The sequence below is a fragment of the Apteryx mantelli genome, chromosome 16, assembly GCF_036417845.1.
Source record: "Apteryx mantelli isolate bAptMan1 chromosome 16, bAptMan1.hap1, whole genome shotgun sequence".
In the NCBI taxonomy this organism is placed as follows: Eukaryota; Metazoa; Chordata; class Aves; order Apterygiformes; family Apterygidae; genus Apteryx; species Apteryx mantelli.
Window position 1 is genome coordinate 20,191,776 of NC_089993.1, and position 21,288 is coordinate 20,213,063.

Sequence of the window (21,288 nt, forward strand, 5' to 3'; positions counted from 1 at the left end):
GTTTCAAGCTGGGAAAGCTGTTGTGAGCGGGGCCGGGGCTGGCCCGGGAGGAGGAGGAGGAGGAGGAGGAGGAGGACGGCGGCATTCAGCGGCCCCGGCGCTCAGCCCCGGCTTTGATCACGGGACCGTTGAGGGTTTCTTTCGCCGGAAAGCGGGGAATTTCGTGGCGGAGGCGAGGAGCAGCTCGCGCCGCCCCGGCTGCGGCCGGCGGAGGGGCTTGTGCGGGGGCATCGTCGCCGGAGCGCCAGCCCCGGCGGAAGGGAGCCGCTCCAGGAGCGCGTTGCTCCCAAACCGCTCCAATATGGCAAAGCAATGTCAACCAGCTGGGAACGCGCTTGAAAGACCCTTAATTAAAGGCTGACGCTTGCACAAGCCCCTTTCCCATCCCCGCCAGAAGTGTTTCCCAGTTTCCCTGCCGCTCCCCCGCCGCCCTCCGCCCCTCGCACTTTCCCTCCCGCTGGCATCTGCCGGCAGCGTGCCGTGGGGCTCCTCACCGCCTGGGAGCCCGCGCGGAGTTTGCTCTCACGGCAAAGAGAAACGGGGAGGGGGGGAAATTCGGGGTGATCTCGGAGGAGACCTGCTGCCCCGTCCCGAGTCCCAGGCAGGCGCCAGCCCCGGAGGCAGCAGCAATCCCCCTCCTCTCCTGCCGGCTTGGCCCCGTCCCCCGCGCTCGCCGCCCCGGGAAGAGCCCCGACGGGAGGCAGCGAGGGGCGCGCGGCTGGGGCTCGCCTCCCTCCGCGGGCGAGTTTGCCAGAAAGGCATCCGTTTATTTTTCCTATGGATATAAACTGGCAAACGCTGCTAGGCCAGGCGTTGCTGTTTCCAGCCGAGGGAGAAGCCCGAAGCTTGTGCAGAAACGAGGCGACGTGCTCAGCCCGTGCGCGCAGGACTGTTCTTTCTCTGCCACGCCAATGCTTTGAGCATCACATCCAGAGATGCACGCGCAGCTTCCATCTTCGGAGACTTGGGAAAGTAGTAGGGAAGATCTAAAATCTGCGTGGAAGAACAGCTTGCATTGTCAAACTGCCTCGAAGGCGACTGGTTTTTGTGCCAGGCGGTGCAAACCAGCTTGTGGCTTCATCCCAACACCGGGGCATCGCCTGCGTTCCCGCGGCTCCCTGGCCGCCGAGGCTTCACCCCGCTCAGGGCAGCAGCGATCCCAGTAGGTTGGTCACATAAATCACCGGGTTAATTATTTCGCTAAGTAGCTATCGCTTTCCCCAAAGCCTTTCGCTGCTTGGGCACAAACGGTGAGAGGGGCTGAACACCGAGGCCGCGTCTGGCTCGCGCCAGCTCCGGGGACGCCCGGGAGCCCCTCGCCCGTGCTCAGGGCACACGTTAAATGAAGGCAGCGCAGCTGACCCGAGGATTAGAGGTTAGCACCATGCTCCCGCTCTTCCCCGCTTGGCTCCCCGGCGGGGGCTGCGCCTGATAGCGCTTATGCCCCCATGTGCAGCCCAGAGCGCGCGTTACATGACTTGGATGCCGGCGAGGGGCACGTGGTTGCAATTAGAGCTGCCTCTCCCTGGGCGCGGGTGTTTTCCCGGCTGTCCTGGAATATGGCACGAGTTTGCTCTGTGCACGGAGATTACGTCGGGATTCAAAGCAGAGCAGCAGCCGGCAGAGCCGGCGGGCCCAGCCGCTGCTCCAGGGCCACGCTCGGTGCCAGGGAGGAGGGACCGCATCCCCCGGGAGTGCCCCGCCGGCCCGGGCCCGACACTGCAGAGGCCGTTTCGGGGGCTGCAAGGTCTCGACGCCCCTTCCCAGGCCACCCCCGCGGTGCTCCATAGCAAACACGCAGGAGACGTCAACACAGCTGGGCAACAGGGTTTTGCACCTTTATTCTCAGGGCTCTTGCGCAGAAAAATACAGGGGTGATTTTGCGCGCGCTCAGCTTGCGGCATCTGTCCCCGCGGCCTGAGCTTTGCAGGGGGGGGGCAGGAACCCCCAGCACGGCTTTCCAGCACGGCTTCTCACCCGGACGCCTCCATGCGAGCAGGCTGCGCCTCCCGTGCGGCACCGCGCCACGCGCCCCGTCCCTGCGGCTGCGGCTCCTCCGCCGCGTCCGATACCCACGTCGACAAGGGACACTGCGAAGGGGGTGAAAAATTCGCCTGCGGATGCTAGTGCCTGCTTCAGATTAGCTTTTGCTAAGAGCCCGCTGCCCGCGACCAGGGAAACGAGAAAACGGAATGAAATCAGCTGCTAATCTTCCTTAAATTTGCTTTTTTAATCAGGCCTGCGTGGCAGTCGTGACGGAGGCTGTTTCTCCTCTCCGTAGACATGAGAAACACGTTACGTTCGCACGGGAGGGGACCCCCGTCCTGCTGGGGACAGGAACCTGCTCGGCCCCGGGAACGAAGGTGCGCGAGAGCCAGCGCTGCCCTGGCAAAGGCTGGGACACGAGCAGCCCGACGTGGACCTCCACAGCCTGGTTTTCATCAGCGGTCAGTAAGCGCCGGTGATGGCTAAAGGGTCCGGAGCTCCCCGGATGCAGGGCTCTCAGAGGATCGATCCTGCACACGTGGACCATCCCTCACCGCATTTCTCCTGCTTTGGGGATCACATTTCCGACACTTTCTCCTCTCAGTGCATCTGTCCCCACAGCCACCGGATTCAAGGATCTGGCTCCCAAACCATTTCGAGAGGGTGCCGGTAGCTGAACGACCACCGAAATGGTTGCTGAACTAAAGCAAACGCAGAAGCACATCTAAACTGCACTCGGCCAGGTCCTGCAAGCCCTGCTCCTACCGATCCCAGCCGGCCACCATGGAGCAACTCCACGAAGATGTTAACGAAGCCACGGGCAAAGCATCCCCGAGCCGCTGCGGTTCCAAGGGCTTCGCCCCGTTGGAAGAAGAGCCGCAACCCAAAACCCTGCCGCGGGGACAGAGCGCGGTGCGCGGGCAGAGCGCGATCCGGGCGAGCCCATCGATCCGGGCGAGCCCATCCCAGGAACCTTCCCCCTTCCTATCCCCCAGCAGCTTTTATTGTCTTGATCTAATGAAGTGCAGACTTCACCTGGGCAGACCCACAAGTGGCTCCTCTCGGAGGCAATGAATACAAATACTTGACCTCATGAGCCATGGGGCAGCAATTAGTTTAAGCAGGGGGTTTGTGTAACACTTCAAAAGTCTTAATCCGTGCGGTCAGTCCTGGCACGGTATTTGCCAGAACCTATTGAGTAGTCTTAATGAGTCTGCAAAGCAAGCTTTCAATACATTTTGGGTCGCTTCAGATGCTCTAAATGGCATAGTCTATATGGTATTGTGCGGCTTTAGAAAGGCCCGGGCTTTAAAAAAGTATGGCTCCCTTTCACGAGGCAGACAGAAACCATCTTTAGACCCGGGACCCTTAACGTTTTGCATATCAATATGGCTTGGGCTGAATGTAGTCACTCAGCTGAGAAATAGGATCACTATCAGCGTTTCCAGGCTTTCACAGGCACTTGGGAAACTTTAAAGCCCTTCGCGGAGAATAATTTGGTCGAATGTCGTGGCTGGAAACAAAACCTAAACAAGCAGAGCACAGTCCATCACGCGGAGCTGCCAGCCAGGCTGACAACGGGCTCCAGCGGCTCCGACATCCAACCCCCAGCGGGTCGGCGGACGGGGCACTTCCAGCCCCGGGGCTCCTCGGCCGGGCGGCATCCGCGCGCCCGCTACGCGAGCGGCAGCGGGGCTCTCGGCCGGGGCGCCGGGACGGGATGCTGCCGGCCCAGTGGCACCCGGGAGCGGGGCGGCGTGGGCACCTCGCACCTCTCCGGAGAGCCCGGCTGCGCCCGGCAGGACGGACGGACGGTCGGCTCCCGGCCCGCGGCACAAGGGAGAAACGCGGAGCCAGAGCCTATTTGCAAACAATGCAGGGCCTGAGGGCCCTGCAAAACACCTAATTAGCTCATTAAAGAGACAAATACAAGTCACTAATAAGATATCGAAGGTTAATTAAATGTTTCCCCCATCTTTAATTAACGGAAAAGCAGTTAATTCAGTTTAAACTAATTTCTGCAGCCTCCCACGCTGGCCTGTTACGGCTGCAGACCTGAGGATCTGTTGAGATTATTGAACGGAAAGGTCAGAGTTTGGGGCTTCTCTTCGCTTGCCTTCTTGGGTAAATTCCGGGGAAGCGGGGATTTTCACCCTAAGGGTCGGAAATGCCCCCTCTATCAGCTAGGTTGCTCCAAGAGCACAGGAAGGTGTGGGATATGCAGCTCCCTCTCCCTAACCCCAGCCCCGGCGTTTATTCAAAACTGCTGCTGTTAATTGTTTTTCTTAACGGGGAAATTCTTCCAGACTATTTTCAGCCTGTAAAAATACCCCGTGCTTGGGGTTTGCCGTCTGGCCAGACGCACCGGCCAGCGGCAGTCCGTGCCCATTCGCAGAATGGAAATCTGATTCCGTAAAAAATCAGCCGGCGAGGCGGAGCACAAGCTGCAAAAGCAGGAGGGAGCACGGGAGCGAGCCGCCGCTGCGCCCCGGCACCGGCCGGCGTGCGGGAGCGTGGGAGCGCGGGCACCACGGCTGCTCCTGGGCCACGCACAACGCCGCTGCCGCCGCACACCGGCAAACCGCCGGGGGGGGATCGCGCTGGACGGGGCCCTCGTCCTGCCGATGAGCCGAACGCCCCTTCCTGTCTTTTTTCTTCCTTCTTGGCGTACGGGTGTGCGTTAGCAGGGGAGAGCTCGACCCTGGGGTTTCCAGACGTGGCAGAAACCATGAAACCACCTCGGCACGGCCAAGACCACCAAGAAACGACTCGGGTCCCAGATTTAGCGTTTTGGTTTTGCAAACGCTTTCATAGACCCTCATAAACAGAATGTGAAACGTGGTGGAAAAGAGCGCAGGGGAGACGGAGACGCCACAGCCACCTTTGCAGCGCCTCCGGCAAGAGTTTGTTCTCTACATACGAAAGCCAGAAAGAAGCGGATAGGAAACGTAGAGGCTGGTCCGGCACAGCCAACAAGGGAAAAAACAAAGAGCACTGAATGTCACATATATATCTATATATCTATATCTAGGTAGATAGATAGATAGATAAAAAATTAACAATCTGGGCTTGACAGCGGTTGCTGTAAAGTCCGTGGGAAAATGCACTGACTCCCCTGAAAGCAGCGCAGGGGCCCACGTGCTCTTCAGTAAATGGAAGTCGTTTTTTTTCCCTCCCCCCCCCTTTGCTGGAAGGGGCCCAAACTTCAGCTGGCAGAAGCCACGCAGAGCCCAGGGGAGCAGCGCTGCGGGCAAAGAGCGGCCGCAGCCCCGACCCATCGCTGGGTCTCGCGGCCGGCACGCGCGGGGGCTCTCCGTGCCTCCCGCGGCCCCGGCCCCGCGCGGCGAGGCACGAGCGAGAGCCCCCGCTCCCTTGCAAAGCTTTTACTGTGCGTCGCGGAGCCTCGGCCACTGCGGACCCACCTGCACCCACCCGCTCCCGCTCAGCAGCTCCGCGCGGGCACGGCTCACAGAGATTGGCAAGGTTTATATGGAAGAATATTTAATCTGGTTGGGGAAGGGGTGGGGTGGGGGGGCAGAGGGGTCACCTGTGTTTTTATTTCTTAAATATTTCTCTCTACTCCGTTCCTCGCCGGAAGAGGTCCGATATAAATTAGAACAAAGGGAGGAGCTGGTCCGAAAGGCGCCTCAGTCCCACCCGAAGTCCTGCCCTGTCATCTGGTAAAACTTCATGTTGAAGGGTCTGTAAAACTCCTGCAGGCGCTGGACCACCTGCACGTCGATTTTTGGATGAGGCCGTCCTTTGGATTTCCCCAGGCAACGGGGCCTGCTGCTGCCCTCCGGCTTCTTCAGGCAGGGGAAACCCTTGGTCTCGTTGAAATAGAAATGCTTGTCCGTCACCACCCTCTTGAGCCCCAGGAAGTCTTGGACGCGGCCCATCTCCCCAGCCGGGTCGCTCACGAGTCTCTCGCCGCTGACGAAGAGGAATTTCGACAGCGGGAAGTATTGCAGCCAGTTGTCCAGGTGCTTGGCGTAGATCCCGATCCTCACCGCGCTCCAGGTCGTGTCGATCAGTCCCATGCTGACGTTTTTGAAGGCCAGGGCCTGGAAGCTGGGGATGGTGGGGTTTTTGGAGAGCGTCTGCGTGTAGTCCGAGATGGCCCTGGTGACGGGGTTCCTCACCACCACGATCAGCTTCGTGTCCCGGGACATGTTGTAAATCCGCCTGGGCGCCTCCTTGGTGACAAAGTAGCTGGGCGTCTTCTCCATGGTGATCTGCCCCTCCAGCGTCCGCGGCATCAGGCTCCTGGAGGGAATAAAAGGAGAGCGGTCAGGGCTCGGCGCTGCTCCGGCGCCAGGGCTGGACCAAGTCCCTGACGCCGAGCCAGAGATGCCCAGCTGCTCCCCGACAGCCTCATCGCCCTCCGCTCCAACCCCGCCGGCACGGATGCCTGGGGACGCCGCTTCATCCAACCCCACCTGTCACCCCCAGTTCTTCAACCCCCCCCCTCCACGCCAGCCCCTGCCCCGCTCGCGGCGGGACCCCGGCTGCGCCTCGGCGCTGCTTCGGCGCCGGCGACGAAGCGGAGGGCAACGGGCTCCTGCGAAGCACCGGGGGATTTTAATCGCAAGTCCTGGCCTTCCCGAGCAGGGACAAGACGGACCGTGGCCTCGCGCCTTGTCGTTCCCCAAGCAAAGCGCGGGGGCTCCGGCCGGGCCCCGCTAATGCCGGGGGACAGCCGGATTCGCGCGCCAAGCGGCTCGCGGGCTGCAGCCCGGCGGCCTGGGAAAGCGAGGGCTCCTCCGCCAAGCGAGGAGCGCGGAGCGGCAAGGTGGGAAGCACGCAGAGGAAAACCAGCTCTTGGCTGCCTCCCCTGATCCGTCTCTTCCCTCTTTGGTCTTTTTTCCCTGATTTGCATGGGGGCTGGAGCCGGCCCTGCCGAGCCCGGGGGCGCCAGGGCGGCGTGGCAGCGGGGGAGCCGGCTGGGAGGGCTGGCGCGGCCCCGGAGCCCGGCGGCAGGTTGGGGTGTGACGCGGGGGCCCGGCCCGGCCACCCGGAACCGAACGCAGGCAGAGGAGCGGGGAGCTCACGTGGGGCTGCCGGCAGGGCAGGGCAGGGGGGAGTCCTGCGGGAACGGGGCGCCCGGCCGCTGGGCCACCGCAGCGGGAACGGGACACTGCAGGGGGAACGGGACACTGCAGGGGGATGGGACACTGCAGGGGGAACGGGACACTGCAGGGGGAACGGGACACTGCAGGGGGATGGGACACTGCAGGGGGAACGGGACACTGCAGGGGGAATGGGACACTGCAGGGGGATGGGACACTGCAGGGGGAACGGGACACTGCAGGGGGAACGGGACACTGCAGCGGGGATGGGACACTGCAGTGGGAACGGGACACTGCAGAGGGAACGGGACACTGCAGTGGGGATGGGACACTGCAGCGGGAATGGGACACCGCAGCAGGGATGGGACACTGCAGGAGGAATGGGACACTGCAGGGGGAATGGGACACCACAGCGGGAACGGGACACTGCAGGGGGAACGGGACACTGCAGCAGGGATGGGACACTGCAGCGGGAAAGGGACACTGCAGAGGGAATGGGACACTGCAGGGAGAACGGGACACTGCAGCGGGGATGGGACACTGCAGGGAGAACGGGACACTGCAGCGGGGATGGGACACTGCAGTGGGAACGAGACACTGCAGGAGGAATGGGACACTGCAGCGGGGATGGGACACCGCAGCGGGGATGGGACACCGCAGCGGGGATGGGACACCGCAGCGGGAACGGGATGCCCAGCAAGGCTGGGCCACGGCAGCGGGGCTGCGAGCTGGAGGCCCCGGGGCAGCGCAGGGAGCAGGCGCCCGCCGAGGCTGCCAGCCGCCCGCCAGCAGAGCCCCGCAGGGCGCCAGCCCCCCCGCCGCCCCCCGAGGCCGGGAAAGGAGCGTTTCCTTTAGAAAAAAGGGCAGAAAACCTCTCAGGGCCCAGCCGCTGTGCCTATAAAATTCACTGCCCTGATTGCTCCCTTGTGCACTTTAATGAGGCATTAATTGCCGGAGAAATTGCCCGGGCGTGTGAGCGCAGCGGGAGCCCGGCGGCTGCACCCTGCACGGGCGAAGGGTGCTCCTCCGCGCCGGGCACGTCCCCGCCGCCGCCACCGCCGCCCCGCAGCGGCCCCGCTCCCCCCGCTCCGCGCTCCCGAGGCCGCCCCGGGGGCTCGGGACGGCGCAGAGCATCCTCGCCGCTCCGGGGAGCGCAGGGACCCCGACGGCCTCCAGCGCAGCCCCCGGACACGCGCCAGACCCAGCTCCTGCTCCGGACGGTTTCGCCCGCGGCAGAACGGAGCTTGTTAGCGCAGGCGACCAGGTGCCGACAGCGAGCGGAGCAGAGACCCGCATCCAACGCGGGCTCCGGAAAAGGTGGGGAGAAAAGGGCCAACGCGGCGCGCGGGGCACAGGCAAGACCCGCCGCTAGCGCCGAGCCCCGGCGGGGTGCGAGCCCGTGCGCGGCACCTCCCTGCCCCGGGGACTGCTCGCTGCAAACGCGGGGACCGGGGACTCCGTCACGCACCCCCGCCGCTTGCTTGGGGCGCCTCAAACCCTTCCCTCGCTTGAAATCCAGCGCGCACCGCTTCTGCTGGGAAGCCTGAGCGGCTCCCGCGGGTTTGCTCGCAGGGGACCGGCTCCCTCTTGCTTTGCCAGCTGATCTAACCTGAACCGCCTTTGCTTCAGCCCCCTCGAGCTGGCAGCAACGCGCGTTCCCACCAGCCCTCCGCGAGCGTCTCCCTCCTGGGCGCCAGCCAGGCAGCGGAAGCGGGAATCTCAGTGCAAGGCCAGGAGAAGCCTTCGCTAACCAGGAGTGCTGCCCTTCGCGGCCCCGCATCAATACAGCCGACGGCTTTTAAGGCAGCCGCTCGCTTTCGGTCCGGCCGGGGGACGCGCAGGGCAGCAGAGCCGCGAGGCGGCGCGGTGCCCCCCCCCCCCCGCCCCGGACACGGCGGCATCTGCCCGCGGCACACGGAGCAGCTCCTCGCTGGAAGCGCGAGGCCGGGAGCTGTCGTCCCACGCGGTGCACAGCAGCGTGCGGCGCTCAGTGCGGGAGCCAAGGCAGCCGTCCATCCTGCTCCGGCGTCCGTCCCGAGCAGGCGGCTGCTTTCCCAGAGTGGAGGGATTTGACACCGTCAGAGATTTGCTTCACGCTGCGGAAAATGAGCAAGCCGCTCCAGCTGATCTTTCTGAAATGAAAACTGCGTGTCTCCGTGCACGCGCAAATAAACAGCCATACGCTTCGCTCCGGCGTAGCCCTCTTCCGAGCAGAGAGCACAGCACCTAACCCAGCAGGCAAGCGCCGCTGCGCGGGCAGCAAACCGGGGCACCGGCGAGCGGAACGTCTCGCTCGGGCGCTGCCTGCTCACGCGCCCGGCCCTGCCAGCCCGCGCTCACCCCGCCGCACGCGCCCAGGCGCCCGGCCCCAGGCACGTGCACGCAAACGCCTCCCCGGCCCAGCTCCAGGCTGGCTGCTTCGCATCCTAGCGAGCACAAAAGAAGCCAGTGAAACTGCTGATAAACGCGTCAAAGTGGTAAAAGTTAGGGAGAAGGAGGCGCCTGAGCCGGCAGCGTTTCCCCCCTCAGCGTGACTATTTAGCGCCTTCCCAGCCTCCTTGCTTCTCTGCCTCAAATCATCCCGCTGAAATTAAAACAGGAAAGAGATTAAAGCTGCCGTTTCTTAAACCTGGGAGGGGATCGATGGGCGATGGGTCTTTGCTAAGCTGAGCACACCCAGGCCCCTCTGCCCCGGCGCTGCGTCACGTCGACGCGGCGCGCGCCGAGCTCTTCCAGCTGCAGACCACGCGGCGGGAGCAGCGCAGCTCCGTGCACGCCGCATGCCAACCACGCATTCCCAATGGAAACGGAGCCCTTGGAGCCGCCGGCTGCTGCTGCCTCCCGCCCGGACCTGGGAAGCACCGCGGGCAGGAATGCAAAGCCCACGGAGCAGGAAGGCAGGTGGAGGAGATGTGGGCTCGGAGGAGAGCAAGCCACGGCGCAACCGAGTGCCTTGCGGCACGGCCCGCAGTTGTTCGGCGCCCCGCGCTGCATTACCCCCCCTCTGCCGACGCTCTGATCCGGCTGCTGCCCGCTCCATCTCCCGACGGCAACGCTGCAGCGCGCCAGCGCCGACACCGACGGCCCCAGCGACCGCTGCCTCCGCTCGCGCCGCCTGCCGCACTCGCTCGCTGCGACGCGCAGCACCGAAAGGGATTTTTTAAATCCGTTTTGTTAAAATTCTTAAAGCGACCCGAACGGACAGCTGCTCTGGCCTTCAAAACCGCCCTTAAGAGCACCAGCGGCTCCCTGGAGCCAGCCCCCGTCGTGCAAAACGGGGTGGAGGAGTCCCTGGGCACTTTCACAGCAAGATGCAGCACTTCTAGGGCAAATCCCTCCTCCGGGCTCCCCCAGCGCAGCGCAGCGCAGCGCGGAGCAGGGAGGAGCAGGAGCGGCGGTGCTGGCGGGGTTTTGCCTGCCTGGCGGGGAAGGGTCCCCAGCGGGGCTCTCGCGGCAGCACAGGTCGTGCTGTCCACGAGCCAGGGCTCTACCCAGCAGCATCTGTTCCTTATGTAATGGGAAAAGGCTTGAGGTTTGGGTTTTTTTTTTTCCCCTGGACGCAGGAAAGAACACTTTATTAAAAGCACTTGCGAGTAACGCTGGGCCCCGCACAACTCGCTCCCCAGAATGGGAGGCGAAAGCCACTTGTGGCTTTTTTTCCTTTTTTTCCCTCTTTTTTTCTTTTTCTTTACAGTGCCAGCATTTGCAGAATCCCTTATTCGTCCCCAGCTTTGCTGCTAGCGAGGAGCAATAGGAGCAATAGGAGCAATAGGAGCAAGGGCGCAGCGAGCAGCAGCAGCGCCCGCGCGGGCAGGACGCCCTTCGGGGTGCATGCGTCCCGGGGAGGGGGGAGACCGGGGCTTCCCCAGCCTCTTCGGCACCTTTTCCTCCCAAATAACCCCGTGTTTGCGCTTGCCAAGGCAGGAGCGGGCTGGAGGGGCCAACTAAAAGCAGCCGCAGGTCTGTAAGATGCTCTCAGCGCCCCTCGGACCCCCCCGCCCAAGACGGGCCAGCGATATACGTTTAACTCTAATTACACTCAGAAATCTGTCGTGAGGTTCGCCAAGCCGTTTTATACGGCTTCTCTGTGCCGACTTGCTGAAGAATTTATGCCGTTCTCCAGTGCTTTCCTGGGATGCCATTGATATTTCTGAACAGAAAAACAATTCTTTCCATGTGCTGCTCACCAACATAAAAATATCACTCAGCAAACATGGGCTTAAGAGCTAAAGCAGTCACTCTCCTCAATGTGCAATAAAATGTGTATTATCACATGGAAAACGTTTGGGATGACGTTATCTGAGATGCTGAAGGGTCCGTGTTCCACCGAAACGCTGCTTTTCTCAACCTCCGCACCACAAACTGGCGCCGATCTCACCTGAGCTCAGGAATTCATGGTTCTGCTCAGCTTTCATTAAACATGATGGCTTGGATTTATTTTAGTTGCCGTAGCTGTGTTCCCTAAAATATAAGCTTTAGAGGAAATCCATAAGACTTGGTAACAAGCAGGGGCAGCGTGTAATATCTTTGCAATAGCAAAAGCAATTGCAAAAGCAAAAGCTCTCTTCAAAGCTGGCTACACTAGCGCTGGCATCTGAACTGTAAAAATTTTATCCTAGACATTTCTTACACCAGGCAAAGTGCAAATTAAAAGGAAGGGAGACTCAGGGTCGCTAATCAAGTCAGGATCTACCACCAGGTACAGCAGAGCGCATGCGGGTGGCCGGAAAAATTTGCAGACACCGCGGCACCCCGCGGGCACCGACGCCAGCGGTGCCCCGTGCTGTCCGCAGCCCCGTTCGCCTGACCCAGGGTTTCTCAGCAAGTTCTGCTTCCCATGGAAACGAGAGGCGCGCAGTCGTGACCGTGGGATTCATTTAGCCGCCTCGGTTTAAAACCCTTCGACGTTCGGCTAATCCAGAGTAACCGTCCGCTCAGGTCAGGTTGAAGGCGGAAAAATTCAGTCCTGACGTCATTTCTGGGACCGCGTCGGAAACGACGACCTCCGAAAAGTTAATTGTGCGGCACATCGTCTTCCTCAGCAGCTCGATCACACAAATTCCCAGCTACTTGCAAGATAATTACGCTATTTCACATTTTCATTAACTCCCTAATACTTTCCCCTAAATTACCCCAGTTAATTATTGATAAGTCTTGTCTCTCTCCAGATCTGGCTTAAACTGGCAAATAAAAGAGCAGGCTTCTATTATGCTCCACTTTAGCAAAAGCACTGGAAACTTTAATTAAATTTATAGTTAATTCTTATTGACCTTAAGAGAATGTCTTTGGAATGCTAAGTATTGCCTACAGGTGCACGCAAGATATTCAAATGATGGAGCGCTCCAGCAGCCTTTGAAGGAATTCATATTTTAAGAGGAGACGGAATGCCCGGGAGGAGGGATAAAACACTTCTACCTCTCTATTAAGCTGATAAATTTCAATTTTTAATAAATACTCAAGTGACTGGCATTTGATAGGCACCAGAAATGGGATTTCCTACACAGAGATATTCAACAAGTGAAATTGTTAACGTTTGAAAGAATCACAGAGAAGGATGGAAAATGTCACGTCTCTTCAAAGGCCGCGGCAGGCTCCCAGGAGCTATTTAGCTGATCGCTCCATAAAGATTTTCTTTCTGCCTGCCCTGGGTGACCCAGCCTCCTCCTCCTCCTCCTCCTCTCCTCCGTACGAGGCGCGATGGCTCACGGCAGCTGTTTGCAGCCATCCCAAACTGGACGTCAGAGCCTCAACCCTCCAGCGCAGCTGGGTGGCTTTGCAGTGCTCCAACGAGCCCTCCGCACCTCCCGGATCGCGGGTCCGAGCACCGCCGGCTTCACCAGCACCGCGAGGAACCGGCGGGAGGCTGCGTCGAGCACCGATCCGGGCTGCGCTTGGGGAAACGGCAACGCTAAGAAGGAGACACAAGTGGTCCAGAAGCAGGGACATAAATCACTGAAGCTGGGAAGCCAAGAGCATCGCTCCCCTTCCGCCTTCCAGGACCTGTTTGCTCTGAGGCTGCGTAATTGCTCCCGTACCACTGCGTACGCCGCACGCGAAACCAAACGCGACCCGGGGCTTCAATTATCAGTCACGGAGAGGTTGAGCTAACAAGCTCATGTCTGTAACGTCCTCTAATTGCTATCCGTCGCGGCGCGTTTCGGAGGGCTGCCGGACCTCGCCGAGCCGGTACCCTCGATTATAGTCAAAGGGAAATTGCAGATTAAGGCTGCGCTCCCAGGGGCCCTACTTAGATTAATTACCTCCTCTGTTGAGGTAGCAAGGTGCAATAAGTTACAACACTGATAAAAATGCAGAGCGCTGCGTTAAATACAGATTAACAGCCATAGCGGGCAGGTAATCAAAGCAGACTTCAAAAACCTGGGCCAGCATAACTTTCCAGGGTTAATTGGTTCATGATTCCTCGAGTCTGGGATGATTTTGTTGTAGAAGAGCTTCTCCCAGTAACAAGCCGAGAGCGTACAGTAATGGATGCGCCTGTCTGAAGACAAATTCACTGATAAATCAGACTCCAGAACGGGAGCCTCCCACGTGCCAGGGCCCGGAGGAACCAAGGGGAAGTGCTGCGGTCTGAGAGCAGGCGCAGGGATGCTACGGCTGTCGGGATTCCCTGCAACGGCCGGTCGAGTCAACAGACTGAGCCGGGACATGGGAGTCGGGGAAGACGCTGCTCCCTGCACCCGTTGAGCACCAGCTCACTTGGGTGCACGGCAGACCCCCTGCTCGCTCGCTTGAAGGACAGGCACGGCAAACCCGGCAGCCTTCCCCGGGAAACCTAACAGGAGCAGGAGGGGGGACCACGCTTCCCGTGCAACTGGCAGAGCACAGGCTACAACAGGGCTTTACCTGGGCTTAACTGCAGCTCGGGCTGCAGGTATTCAGCATCTCCAGAAAAAAATCACTGCAGCTGTCACTGCTGCCCTGGGCCCTTTCGCCTCTGATCCCCGGAGCAGGGAGCGTTTCGGGTCCCGCAGCAGGCAAGAGACGGCTGAAGCCCGCGGCTGGGAAGGGTCTCTCCCCTGCTCTGGGACACCGCGTCAGGCCAGGCAGGGTGTGAAAGGAAGGAAAAAGGGCCAGATAGCGGGGCCCCGAGATGCCAAGGGAAAAGATTGCCCCATCCCCCGTGGCCCCAGGGCTCCAAAGAAAGGCTGGGAAATCCCAGGCGCAGGTGAAGGGTGAACAGCCCGGATCACAGCTCGCAGGTTCTAAGTTATCACCAAATGTGCACGACAAAGGAGCGGAAAAAACCCTCTCCATTATTATTAAAAAGAAAAACAACCGCTGACAAAACAGCCACCAACAAAAGCGAGTGAAAAGCAAAGGGGTTTCTGCCGGAGTCGATATGGTTGAGAGCTTTCTCCAGCGCCAAAGAAAGTGACTCTCCGAAGGCGATAAGAGGGGAAGGCGATGGGATCGCTCCGAGGACAAAACCCGCAGCGAGGACGCCGCGGATTAGCTTGCGGGGTCCCGGGCAGGGCTCCGGCTCCCGGCCCTCGGCGCGGCCGGGCCCTTCTCCCGGCCGGATGCGGTTACAGCGGCACCTCCTCTTTCAAAGGCCGGGTGACAGGCTGCCCCGGGACGGGGCTTAATGGGGGACGGGACCTTTTTTGTGCAAATGTAAAGCAGTTTGGAACCGGGCAAGCGGACAAGGCTTGCTACAGATTTATCCTCTCGCAGCAGACATCCAGTACCACCCGGATCTGCATATGAATCCCGGGAACAGGCTTATCTCCCCGCCGCGAGACAAGGCAGCCTTTGTGACCGAGCGCAGCGACAGCTATGAAGTTGTTAAACTGGAACTAAGTTACATATACTCCAAGATACCGGCCTTTCTCTTCAAGGCAGCTGAAATAGCAGCACCTTTGCCGAAAAAGCAAGACGCCGGGGCCGCAGCAGGGAAGGGCAGGATTTCGGGAAAGGGCAGGATTTCGGGAAGGGCAGCCCCAGCTCGCATCCTTGCTCCCGGTGCCGCCTTGCTCCCCGGACCCCGCTCGCCTCCCCGTTCCCCGCCAGGCGGGGAAGCCGCAGCGCTCCGGCAAGCTGCCCGGGAGCAAATTAGGCCGTGTCCCTTTCTGCTTCTAATTGCTCTAATCTTCCCCCTTGCCCGTCCCCCTTGCAGGAGCCGGCGGCTCACGTCAAGCGTCTCCCGCGAGCAGGCAGCGAGCCCTCCAGGCGCTTTCAAGCCCCGGCCCGGCTCCATTATTTTTTTTTGATTCTTTCAATGATTCAAAAATGTGCAAATGAGGCCACGGCTTTCCAATCAGGCCGGGCCATGAGCTAATTGGCTTTAAGAAGGGAAACCTGAATATGCTAATGGTGGCCGTAACGAGCCTGCGCTGCGCCTGGAAGGGGAGCGGAGCCCCGGGCTCAGCAACGCTCCGACTCTGAGACACGTCAATTAACAACAAGGAAGATAATTTATTAATGCTCCTTTGCCTCCCCCGCCCTTTGCACCTAATTACAGCTTGATACAAGAAGAAACATCCCGGCGGTTGCCCAGCCCCGATCCCCGCGGTCGCGGCCGCGCTCCCCGCAGCGCCGGGGCATCTCCCGCAGCGCCGGCTCCGGCTTCGGCCACCGCGGGCACCAAGTCCTAGATCCCGGCAGCAGGCGGATGAAAAGGCCCTTTTCCCCCCACCGATGGGGCGGCCAGGCGCCCTGGAAGCGCTCTCGGTCCTCTTGCAGGCGCAGCCCCAGCCCCCTTCCACCCGCATTTCATTTGCATTGAAATCATGCTAATGTTTATGGCCAGGAATCGTAATTACGGGCAGTCCAAGGCCCTGAAGGTTTTTGAGTGACTCACAGCAGATTTTTTTTTTTTCTTTCCTTTTGAACCAAGTGTCTCAGAAACCCCGTTCGAGCCAATTGCTTTCTCCTGGACGTGTCGCGCTCGGGGCTGGCACGCCAAGGCCTCCAGTGCCGCCACGGCCCGGGAGCCTTCGACGCCCGGCCTCGGGGAGCGCCGCCGGCAGGCCCCCTCCTCGGGGAAGGACTAAGGTGCTTCCTCTCCGGAACTAGCAGTCGTGGCTATTTCGACCGGGTCGTTCAGGCCAAAGGGTTACTGGTGAATACACATAACAGCGTACGATTTCAGAGAGGATAAAGGGCAGCTCCTTCCCACCGATGGAGCGGCGGCGGCTCCGGAGGAAGCGGCTGGATAGCCGCAGGGTGGGCACGGCCCTTTCGCATGGCACCCCCTTGCAAAACCCCCTCCGGGGCCGCAAAACACTTGAGGAACGCACGCGATTGCTCTCTAATGGCTGGTTACTCTTGTTGGCTGCATGCACACACATGCACAGGTGCATGCACACACACATGTGCACGCACACACGTGCCTGCACCTACATGCATGTGCATGCACACACGTGCAGCACACACGCACGTGCACGCATGTGTGCATGCACACACCAGTGAGCAGGACTACGATGGAGGAAATGCCACGGCCTCAGGAGCGCGTGGTGCCCGGGGGGGCTCGGCTATAACCCTCCACCCCAAAATGCAGCATCCTGGGCTACAGCAACACGGTGACGCCTGCGGCGGTCAAATGTCATTTAAGTGACATTCTGCACCAAACAGCCTTTATTTTCCTTGCGTTTAAACAAAGAGGATTCGAGCGCGGCTGCTAAGGAGCGCTGAAGCCCGTGCAACAAACTCGGGGTCACCCAGCGCCCCGCTGGCGGGCTCCTCCCTGCGGAGGGGGTTTCCAGGGCACGAAGGGATCCTCCCGCGGCGAGGGGGAGCCCGGCCGCGGGGCACAGCGCAGCGCAGCGCAGCGTGGGCACCAACGGCCTCCCCATCCCGCCGCAGGGAGCCGCGGCTGCAACGTGGCAATTAGGAGCCTTGCGGTGCTGCTCCCCCCCCCGGCGTCCCGTCGCTTCCCCCGCGCGGGCGGCCCCGGGGGCCAGGGCTCAGCCCGTGACAGGTGTCTTGCCTGCGACCCAGGCCAGCCGAGGGCTCTGATCTCCGAATGACCCTTTCCAGCAGTGAATACGCGCCCGCGCTCAAACAGCTTGCAGATGAAGGAGCAACAGACTGGAGATGATTTATTCAGGAATTGAAGGTTCAGTACCCCTTTTAAAGGCTGATCCTCGGCACTGTCAGCCTTCATTGCACACAATTAAAGGGGTTAGTTACCCAGGCCTGCCATGGCCTTCCTCCCTTACAGGGGAATAAAATAAAACAAGAACAACAAAAAAAAACCCACCCCCAGCAACCCACAGTCCAACTCCTCCAACGTATCGTTGGGGCCGTTACAGAAGGACTTGCAGACTCAGCTCGCTAACGGCTCTGGGCTCGGCTTTCCACAAGGGTCTGGCTCGGCTCCTGCCCTGCTCCCCAGGAGGAGATGGAGAGAGTCAGGCCCAGACTCTCTCCCCTCTTGCAGCAGGGCAGGATCTGGGTCTGGATCTGTGCTCGGCTCGCTGCAAAGTTATCCGAGTGCAACTGGTGCAAAGTGCATTCCTCCAGGGCAGCATCTGGGGCCGGATGAAACCAAAGGCGCTGCTGGCATCCGGGATTAGGGAGGGAGGGAGGGAGGGAGCTGCCTGGGAACAAACCCCTTCTGCTGTGACGCCTTGGAAGCAATACCAAACCCTGCGAACACAACACGGGAACATCTCGAACCCGAGCTGAGACCGCTCGCAACCACAGCCACTCCCTCTTCATCCTTCTCCCACCAGCACGGCAATGGGAAACGCAGAAAAAAGGGACAGCAGGAGGCGAAAACTAAGCTAAAAGCAAACTTTCCTTGCTTGTCACGAAGCAAGTACCCCATCGAGATGGAAGGAGCTTGGAGGAGGTGGCCCGCTGGAAGGTGGTCGGCACGGGGCAGCTCCAGGTCCCGCGGTCCCACCTCCGTGGGCTCAGAGCCCGCGACCCGGCACGATGCAGGCGCTGGGCACGCACACGCTCAAGAGCGTCTTTGCTCGCAAGCTCACACTAACGTGGTTTGAACGCAGAGCTGAACTATACCCTCGCAGCAGAGAAAGGGTGGAAGGCTAAAAGCTGGGATCTTCCATACTATTTTTTCCCCCTTCAGAGCTGCGAGAAGTGATCTGACGGTTTTACTGCTGGAGTGAAAGCAGCACTCACAGGCATAAGCAGTAGGAGTTCAATCAAAAGCTTCCGTTTAGAAAAGAAAAGGAAGAAATCTGCTGGCTCCAGTGGCTGCTAATAATCTCTTTCCAAGGCAGTTAATTTTCCCGCAGCTACCCCAGCAAATAATCCAGCCGATTATTACACCTTTCAGTGGAATCAGCCTTTTAAATATGTTCTACTCCGGCCATGTATCTTGTGTTTTATGACCGGCTGAAGATACTTGACTTGCTGTCTGTGAGCAGTGAAACAAAAATTATGCTCTTCTGCAAACAGAATAGAGGCACCAGTGACAAATTTTCTACCTCTGGCAACCGAGATCCTTGGGCACTCCAATAAATAAGGAAAATTTGCTCTTAAAACTCTATGGGGCTGCCAGGCTTGGGGCTCTGAATCATTGCAGCAAGACAGGCTGGGGACGGGAGGGGAACCAGAGCCTATGGCTCGGGGAAGGCACAACACTGAACGAGGCACTTGCAGGACAACGCCAAAAAGGGACACGCTGCCAGGACAGGCATCACGCGATTAATGCCTACTCATATGCTTTAAACAGCAAGCTATTTTTTATGGACCATTTGTCCCCAGTGTGAATATTCCATACAGGCAGTATACTTCAACGCAGGCAAGTTTAGTTGCAAAATTTATCACTGTTTAAAAGAGACAGAAAAAGAAAAAAAAAATCCCTGAGACCACTAAAAATACTTCAAAGATCTTTGTTTTCAATTCAAAATAAAAAAATACCTGTATTGGTTTTGCCTAAAACACTGTCTTGCAGCCATAGGCTGACTGTTCCTGGTTTCACTACCTAGACCTAGAGGAGCACAAGAAGTTAATAAAAAGCCTGCAAATTTTTGTTTTTTCAGCTTTTAAAGTTACCTGGCTCTTATGTCCCCAACAAGTCCGCCTCGTTGCTTTAACCGTTTTCAGCTGGCGCCCCTGCTCCCGCCCGGCAGCGGCGAGCCGCGAGGATGCTGCCAGCAGAAACAGGAATCCCTCGCGCTCCATTCCAGCGCCCGCACGGGCAAAACGAAGCCGGTTCTACGTGAAAGCAGGGCTTAAACGAGAAAGCGCAAGGTGACACAGCTGAGCGCCGCCCTTCCCGCGGCACGGCACAGGGCTCCCAGGCCTTCCCACGGGGGATGCACGAAACGCCCGTTCCTCCGCGGCTCCTCGCCTGCCATCGCGGCTCCACCTCGCCCAGCACCGCCGGGCGACAGCCGCCCCCTCGGCCCCTCCGGGAGCTTCCAGGGGCAGCAAAGCTCCTTCCCTGCACCCGCACGGGGTTTTTCCAGACCGACGAGCTCCGAAGCGCTGCACAAAACCTCTGCACGGAGGCGGCGTCGCTCCCCTCTTCTCGCGGCCCTCGGAGAAGACCTGGCGTGGGACCACAGGCACCTTCGGGACCCCCCAAGCCGGGTTCCCGCGCCCCACGGGCTACGCGCAGCCCACGAGCGGTACGCAAGCAAGGATCCCCGAGGAAGGCGGCGACCACAGGCAGGCGGCGTTCGTGCACTAACCGCGCGCGTAACACGGCAGCGTCTGCTACCTTTGGGAAAGGAGAGGAAAAAAACCCCCCAAAGTTATCTATAAGGCAGCGGCTGGGCCTGCAGGGCGCTCCGGGCTGCTGCACAAGAGCGGCGACGGGGCACGGCCCGCGCGCGCGCTCCGCCACGCCGAGGCGGCGCAATAATTCACCCCGACGCGGCAAACCGGAGCCTCCGCAAAACCGCCAGCGAAGGGGCGCGAGGCCGCCCCGGAGCCGGCAGGTCCGCTCTGCTGCAGGGCAAGCCGGCAAGGCTTCCCGCGCCGCCAGCCCGCCGGCAAAGGCTGCAGGGGGGACTGCAGAGCTCCTGCGGGAGCAGCGGGAATACGAGGGCTCCGGCTGGGACGGAAAAGAGCAAAATCCTCAAATATTTCGAACGCATCCATCCGCTCGTGCTGGCTCCCACGGCAGGACAGCGCAACGTGCTGCGGAACGGCGACTGCAAACTGTCCCACCACACGAGCAGCGCCGGGCCAGGGCCACAGGCTCTCAGCTTAATTAGCTCACACCAATTAGCCAGGGCTCAGTCTTGGCGGCTCTGCCGCTAGCCAGGCTAACCTGCTGCTGGCTCAGGCGCCAGCGCAGCCGCAGCGGGGCCGGCGACGTCCACGGCGCCCTCGGCTGCACGCCCGCAGCCTGCCTGGCGAAACCCGCAGCGTTGCAGGCAGCAACGCCCGCGCCCTGCTCCTTCCCGGCTCCTCCTCGGGCTGCTCCTGCCGCAGCTGCCGCGCTCGCCCCGGCTCCGGGCAGCGCAGGCAGGCAGCGGGCGGCTGCTCCCCGGCAGCCTTCCCAGGCGCAGGACCAGCGGGAACAAACACCAGGGAGGAAGGGAGGAAGAAGCCGCACGTGCTGTCCAGAGCGAGACCTTCCTGTTGGCCTGTGAATTGACAGACGCTTTGATTTGATCAGCAGATGCTGACGAGGCATCAAGACGGGTCCCCAGAGCCATGAATAATTTCAGTGTATTTGTATTTATTTGATCTCAGTATGAGGCTGGCCCTAGCCGCCTTTCCATCCGGTGCTCTCGCAGATCCCACCTCAGACGCTTTACACAGCAATGCTGGAGAAGCGGCTTCTGGGCTCTCCAGATGGTCCGTGCATGGTCGCCACTGGCAGGGCTGGCTGCGCGCTGCCTGTGCCCCTCGACGCACGGCCGGGGACGCAGGATGCTCCAGGTCACGCGACGGGGAAGAGAGAGACCCCTTCGCCCCGCTCTTCTCCCTTGTAAATCTGCACCTCCTGCACAGCCTTCTCCTAGGGGCTGGGATGATGAAAAGAAACCCATCAGCAGCTTTCCAGAAAAGTGATGTGTAAGAGAAAAAAAGCTCCCCAGCCTTATGACATTTAACATAACTGGTTCCAGTATTTCCAGGTCTTTTTTACCTGCTTCTCTTTTTTGAATGGACAAAAATGGGAAGCTTGCACTGTCTGGTTCCCAGACCAAAGCTGAGATTGGAAGCTAAGGCACCAGGACCAACCTCAACAGCCCTTTTGAAATTGCCACTGGGTCAGATGCCCATAAAAGTAATTAATACATTTGACAGTAACTAGCTGGCCATAACCCCCCATTATGTGAAA

The 21,288-nt window shown here is 60.1% G+C and overlaps 1 protein-coding gene across 1 annotated transcript in view; it reads right to left on the reverse strand.

Moving 5' to 3' along the window:
- Positions 1-5,506: 5,506 nt before the first annotated feature.
- HS3ST6 (heparan sulfate-glucosamine 3-sulfotransferase 6) overlaps positions 5,507-21,288 on the reverse strand; it is a 53,528-nt gene continuing 37,746 nt past the window's right edge. Inside the window, exon 2 of the mRNA XM_067306168.1 lies at positions 5,507-6,252. Within this exon, the coding sequence (XP_067162269.1) occupies positions 5,634-6,252 (619 nt within the window). The 3' untranslated portion in view covers positions 5,507-5,633. The remainder of the gene's footprint in view (positions 6,253-21,288) is intronic.